The sequence below is a fragment of the Entamoeba dispar genome, genomic scaffold (genome assembly GCF_000209125.1).
Source record: "Entamoeba dispar SAW760 scf_1105229458595 genomic scaffold, whole genome shotgun sequence".
In the NCBI taxonomy this organism is placed as follows: Eukaryota; Evosea; order Mastigamoebida; family Endamoebidae; genus Entamoeba; species Entamoeba dispar.
In genome coordinates, this window is record NW_001853271.1 from 17,748 (window position 1) to 23,808 (window position 6,061).

Consider the following 6,061-nt stretch of genomic DNA (forward strand, 5'->3'; position numbering starts at 1 on the left):
GCTTAATTCTTTGATCATATTGATACATTAAGAGGGTCATTTAGTATGATTTCTTCATTTCCATTAGAACAAATTAAAAGTTATCCATTATTTGATATATTTCATGAAGGTTGTGGTAATAATGATTTATTTAAAGAAATACAACCTAAAATTACTTCACTAGAATTTATTTTTAATGGAAGGTTTGAAGGTACTGCTTACATGCCGTTGTTAAAAAAATTAAAAGTTATGTTTTTAAATGATGGTAATTCTTTGGCCTCTTTACACTTTCATGTAAATTCACTTATTTCTATTCTTTCACAAAAAACTATTGGTTCTCTTAACCATTTTATTATTATTTGTTTTGGGTTGGATGATTGTTTTATTCCTTTATTACAAACTGTTCAGTCAATATATCCATCTTGTCAAATTGCGATTTGTGTTAAAGGCTCAGTTTCTATTTCAGTAGCAACGAAATTCACTCCTTTTGCTACAATTATTCAAACCTCAAAAGAGGCTATGTTTTATGGAGAATTAGATAAAGAATTACGTGTTGTTGCTCTTCAAGAAATTCATTAATTTTTTGTAAATCTTTATTATTTTTAATCTTTTTAGGATAGTTTATGAAAGGACAATAATAAAAAAGAAAAGTGATTTGATTGAGAAAGAAAAAAAAATAAAATTTATTGAAGAATTGGCTTCTTTTCTTCTGCTTCAGCTTGTTTATCTCTTTCTATTTGTTGAACAATTTCTGCTAATTTAGTATCATTTAACATTGTTAATTTATAATCACTTGTAAAAACAGCAACATCAATATTATTTTTACTTTCAACAACTTCTAAAAGAGCTCGAACAACAACCACAACTGCTTTGTCTATTTCCATATTATCTTCATACCCTTTTACTAAATATTCATCAACAGTTTTTGAATTTCTTCCAACAACATGAGCTTTCCATTCTGTCCATGTTCCAGCTGGGTCAGTTTGATATAGTCTTGGAGTTCCATCAGGATCAAATCCTCCGATAAGAGTAGAAATACCAAATGGACGACTTCCACCTTGTTGAGTATATTTTTGTTGATAGTTGGCAACTGCTTTTGTAACATATTCAACAGTTGGAGCATCTTCCATTGACATACGATAATTTTGTGCTTCAAGTCTTGCTTTATTAATTAATACTCGAGCGTCTGCAGTTAATCCAGCAAATGTAGTATAAATGTGTTGATCAATTTGTTGAATTTTTCTTACTGTTCTTGGGTCTTGTAATTTGGCAATTGATTTCTTTTCAACACCAAAAATAATACAATCTTTTCCTTTAACACCAACTGAAACTAGTCCTTTACTCACAGCTTCGAGTGCGTATTCTACTTGGAATAAATGACCATTTGGTGAAAATACAGTAATAGCTCTATCGTATGACATTTCCTTTATTTGAACTAATTTATTGAAGTTTTTTATTTTTTATTTTTTTAATTTCTTTTCATTTGATATAAATAAGAATTATAATCTATATTTATGTGAAGAGTATTAATGAAAAAGAGATGTAAATTAATATTGTTGTGGTGCTTGGCATATTACTGGTGGGTAACCTTCACCAAGATATACTCTTCTATAATAAGCGCTGAGTTCTCTTATTCTCTTCAATGTTATTTTTAGATCTCCAAATCTATCATTTAAAGGAATAGTAATATCTATTGATTCCTGTCCTTTAAAGTCAGGCCATACAAATTCTGCCTTTACTAATTCAGGATCTTTTTCTGTTGATATACTAAACGCCTTTTTGTTCATAAGTCTGATAATACATTTTTGTCCAACAAAAGCAGGAATGAAGAAAGAGTGGTTCCATTCTTTAGGCATATATGTGTGATGTCTGGTTCTTTCTCTAAGTAATACAGAAGTTACATACTCTACTTGGTTTGACTCTAATCTAACATAAGGTAAAACATTAAACAATCCAGCGAAAGATATACCTTCTAGACGTCTAACAATAACTTCACATGGAAAAGCAATATTTGAGGCATAATCTTTTTCAGAAGGAATCTTAGTAGGTTGAACATTTTTGTATATGCTTTGAATACATTTACAACTAACAAAACATGATCCTCCTGGTTCCAAAGTAAATCCAAACTCAGTCTTTTCATCTTGATGAAAATCTGGTACGAGATAAAATCCTTTCACCAGTTGATCTCCTCCTTTCTGAGATGAGGTTGAATTAAGAAAAGCAGAAAAAGAAATTACTTCTCCTACATGAGCTAAAACATAAAAAGTTCTTCCTCCTCCCATAAGTCGTTCTGGTCCATAATTAATAGAAGAAATTTTGGTAATACCACCTCTAAATTTTCCAAAACTTGTTTCCCATTCACCAGTTAATGTCTTTGGTAATGGAGATAAAAACATTCCATGATTTAATCCATACCCAAGAACAAGTCCAAGAACATACTTAACATCAAGTCTAAGAATTACTGGTTTGTTGATGTCACAATGAGGTTCAAGTTGTGGTGGAATTCCTCCTGAAATACATTTTGTACTAAAAGTAATTGTTCCTTTTGTGTCTAAATGAAGCACATAAAAATCTGTTTGGCCTAAAATTAATTGAGGAACTGTCCATGATACTTTTCCCATAAAATCATCTCTTCCAATCAAATCTCGATCATAAACTAGAAATTCTATTGTACTACCAGCAATTAACTTTACTTTAAATGTTTCATCCCAGTCTGGTTCTACAGTAAGTACTTTTGTTTTACTCTTAAATTTTTTTCCACCAATAGTAAATTTTACGTATGGATCAGAAGTACATATGTCACATACTTTTAAATCTCTTCCACAAATGAGTTTTAGTTCTACTTCCATGAACTTCTTTTTAAATAAAATTTATAGTTTTATTTTCCTTTAAATGAGGGAAAAAATGCTTCTAAAATAATCCAAAATTTTCTATTTTAATTCCTCTTTGATTAGTCTTTATATTTCTTCATTTACTCTTTGATGTAATTTCACTTTGCTGGATTTCTTTGTTTTTTATTTGATACTTTCAAGTTCATTCTTTTCTATCAACAGACTGCTTTCAGATAATCTAACTGTCGTATTATTTTTTATTTTTGAAAAAAGAAACTAATTTTGTCACAAAACTTTATACGAAAATTGAAGATTGATTGAAAAAACCATCAAAATCCTTCAGAAAATGAAAAATAAATTTTTAGGGTAAATGATAAGAATTAAAAAGAAATTGTAAGGAATTTAATGGATTTCAATTATCAAAAAGGGGTTTCTTTATTTCTTTTAAACGATTTTGAACTGAAAGGTTAGTTCTATAAAATATTATGTCAGAAAGAAGACACGTTCATCAAAGAAATGATTTACTTATTGCTAAAAAACCTGAAGAACCACTTCCATCATTAGAAGTTTCATCATTAGGAGAATGTAAATATAAAAATACATATGCATCACCTGAACCTTTTGTAGATGGAATGACAATGTCTATGTCTGCTATTAAAATTGATGGAATACCTGTTAATGAGTGTGAGGCTGAGTTAGCAGGACCAATGGAAAAAATATTCTTTATTCCAGAAAGAACCAAAGTTGGAATAGTAACATGTGGAGGATTGTGTCCAGGATTAAATAATGTTATTAGAGGCTTAGTTATGAACCTTCAAAATAGATATGGGGTTAAACAAATTTATGGTTTAAAATATGGTTATGAAGGACTTGTTCCTGAATTATCTGAACAAATGAAACTTGACACATCTGTTGTCGATGATATTCATCAAAGAGGTGGAACTATTTTAGGTACTTCAAGAGGAGCTCAAGACCCTAAAGTTATGGCACAATTTCTTATTGACAATAATTTTAATATTCTTTTCACATTAGGAGGAGATGGTACATTAAGGGGTGCTAATAGAATTAATAAAGAATTAAGAAGAAGAGGTAGTCCTATTGTAGTTGTTGGTATTCCTAAAACTATTGATAATGATATTTGTTATACAGATTCTACTTTTGGATTTGATACTGCTGTAGAATTAGCACAAGAAGCAATTAATTCAGTTCATTATGAAGCTAAATCAGCAAAGAATGGAATTGGAATAGTTAAATTAATGGGTAGAGATGCAGGATTTATTGCATTATATGCATCTGTTGCATCAGGAGATGTAAATTTAGTATTAATTCCAGAAGTTGATACTCCAATTGAAGAGATTCTTAGAATGACAGAAAGAAGATTAATGTCAAAAGGACATATAGTAATTGTTATTGCTGAAGGAGCATGTCAAAACCTTAAACCAAAAGATCTTGATCTTGGTAGTGATAAGTCAGGAAATATTGTTCATTGGGATGCTGTTACGTATATTAGACAAGAAATAGACAAATATTTAGAGAATAAAAAAATAGAACATACCATTAAATTTGTTGATCCATCTTATATGATTCGTTCTGCGCCTTGTAGTGCTGCTGATGCACATTTCTGTTTATGTTTAGCTAATGCAGCAGTTCATGTTGCTATGGCAGGAAAAACAGGATTAGTTATTTGTCATCACCATAATAACTTTGTTTCAATACCAATTGAAAGGGCATGTTATTATTTAAAAAGAGTAAATCCTGAAGGGCCATTATTATCAATGATGAAGTCCATTGAGTCTGTTGAATGATTTAATTATTATAAATTTGTGAAAAAATTTTTTGTTTTTTATTTCAAAATAAATAAAAAAAAATTTATAGATGAAAAAAGGAATGATGTTTTTTTATTATTTTTTTTTAACCAATTCATATTTGTCTTCAAATGGAACCATACAATGAAGTTATCTACCAACTTAGTGCTCAAGAGGAAAACAAGAAGAAGTCAATTAACGACTATGTTGCATCATTAAATCAAACCAATATACTTTTTTCTAAAGTACTTCAAAGTCTCATGGAAACGTCAGCAGCAAATAGTCAGACAATAATATCTTTTATTGAAAAACAATCTTCTTCTCAATTGTCTCAGATAGAATACTTAAAACAACAAAACCAACAACTCCAACTCCAAATCAATCAGTTACAACAACAAATCAATGCTTTACAAGGAGCTCATGATTCAACAAAACTTCAATGCAGTAACTTAATTAAAGAAATGGATAAACAAAACACTAATCACCCTTTTGTTCAAAGTCCTAGGTACTCACCTCTAGGACTCCACGTACAAGGTTCTCCAACTACTTCAATCTACTCAACTGACAATTAAATAAAGCTATTGAAAATTTATTTTTTTTAAAATTGGTTAAGATATAATAATAAAGGGTACATTCATTATATTATAACTCAACATTTATTAACCAGTCAGTACAATAATACGTCAACAGAGGAGAGTGTTTTCCGTATGAATATTAATATTTAAATATATTCGTTAGTTTTTAATAAGTATCATATTAGTATTATGATAGGGGATTGGTCTTGATAATTTATTATTCAGTTAGAATTAGATAATTATTTCAATTTAATACACTCTTCTATCAAATATTATGTCACTATTATAACGTTATTTTTTTATGGTATTAAAAATTGGTTGTACAAATCATTTAATTTATTATAAGTAACTTTACACTTATTTATCAAAACATAATCATATTATAATGTTATTTTAATTCGTTACCTTTATAATTTAAAATAGTGTGAAAGAGTAAATTGATTTAACTGTATCACTCCATTATCTTTTAGATTAAGTTCTTATTAACTGTTTAATGAGCATTGATTTATTTTGAATAAGAAAAATAAGAGAATAAAATCAAAATGATTCTTCAATTAAAATGCAATCAACATGATGATTGCTAACAACCCAACAATGGCAAGTGCATTAGTTCCATCTATTGATGTTTCTTCACTTTTACTTTGTTCATCAGATTCACTATAAACTTCATTGTTAGGTGTTGGAACACCTTCAGCTTCAAGAGTCATAGCATTAATTTTGAATGTGATTGGTTCGTCTGTTGTTTCTATTCTTTGTATGGAGAATGTTTGTAATGTATTTTTTTCATCTTCATAACTCAATGGAACATAAACCTTAGTAGCAATTCCAGACTTAACTATATAGTCATATGGTTTTAATTCAGTTTCTGTTT

The 6,061-nt window shown here is 29.0% G+C and overlaps 6 protein-coding genes across 6 annotated transcripts in view, besides 6 other annotated features; 3 read left to right on the forward strand and 3 right to left on the reverse strand.

The window, feature by feature from the left end:
• Positions 1 to 558, forward strand: part of EDI_004690 (uncharacterized protein) — a gene marked incomplete at both ends in the record, with an annotated part of 860 nt that extends 302 nt beyond the window's left edge. The window contains one exon of the mRNA XM_001734775.1: positions 35 to 558. Within this exon, the coding sequence (XP_001734827.1) occupies positions 35 to 558 (524 nt within the window). The remainder of the gene's footprint in view (positions 1 to 34) is intronic.
• Positions 559 to 662: 104 nt separating this feature from the next.
• Positions 663 to 1,400, reverse strand: EDI_004700 (proteasome subunit alpha type-7, putative; the record flags this gene model as incomplete). The annotated part of the gene is made up of 1 exon (XM_001734776.1): positions 663 to 1,400. One exon carries the CDS (start codon positions 1,398 to 1,400, stop codon positions 663 to 665), a length of 738 nt encoding a protein of 245 aa, XP_001734828.1.
• Positions 1,401 to 1,428: 28 nt separating this feature from the next.
• Positions 1,429 to 1,495: a sequence feature (AT_rich).
• A 31-nt stretch (positions 1,496 to 1,526) lies between these two features.
• Positions 1,527 to 2,828, reverse strand: EDI_004710 (uncharacterized protein; the record flags this gene model as incomplete). Its single annotated transcript, XM_001734777.1, has 1 exon — positions 1,527 to 2,828. The coding sequence occupies one exon, from the start codon at positions 2,826 to 2,828 to the stop codon at positions 1,527 to 1,529; it is 1,302 nt and encodes a 433-aa protein (XP_001734829.1).
• A 7-nt stretch (positions 2,829 to 2,835) lies between these two features.
• Positions 2,836 to 2,864: a sequence feature (AT_rich).
• Positions 2,865 to 3,295: 431 nt separating this feature from the next.
• EDI_004720 (6-phosphofructokinase, putative) lies at positions 3,296 to 4,615 on the forward strand (the record flags this gene model as incomplete). The annotated part of the gene is made up of 1 exon (XM_001734778.1): positions 3,296 to 4,615. One exon carries the CDS (start codon positions 3,296 to 3,298, stop codon positions 4,613 to 4,615), a length of 1,320 nt encoding a protein of 439 aa, XP_001734830.1.
• Positions 4,615 to 4,684: a sequence feature (AT_rich).
• A 19-nt stretch (positions 4,685 to 4,703) lies between these two features.
• Positions 4,704 to 4,725: a sequence feature (AT_rich).
• A 21-nt stretch (positions 4,726 to 4,746) lies between these two features.
• Positions 4,747 to 5,187, forward strand: EDI_004730 (uncharacterized protein; the record flags this gene model as incomplete). The annotated part of the gene is made up of 1 exon (XM_001734779.1): positions 4,747 to 5,187. One exon carries the CDS (start codon positions 4,747 to 4,749, stop codon positions 5,185 to 5,187), a length of 441 nt encoding a protein of 146 aa, XP_001734831.1.
• Positions 5,188 to 5,199: 12 nt separating this feature from the next.
• Positions 5,200 to 5,221: a sequence feature (AT_rich).
• Positions 5,222 to 5,325: 104 nt separating this feature from the next.
• Positions 5,326 to 5,347: a sequence feature (AT_rich).
• A 397-nt stretch (positions 5,348 to 5,744) lies between these two features.
• Positions 5,745 to 6,061, reverse strand: part of EDI_004740 (uncharacterized protein) — a gene marked incomplete at both ends in the record, with an annotated part of 597 nt that continues 280 nt past the window's right edge. The window contains one exon of the mRNA XM_001734780.1: positions 5,745 to 6,055. Within this exon, the coding sequence (XP_001734832.1) occupies positions 5,745 to 6,055 (311 nt within the window). The remainder of the gene's footprint in view (positions 6,056 to 6,061) is intronic.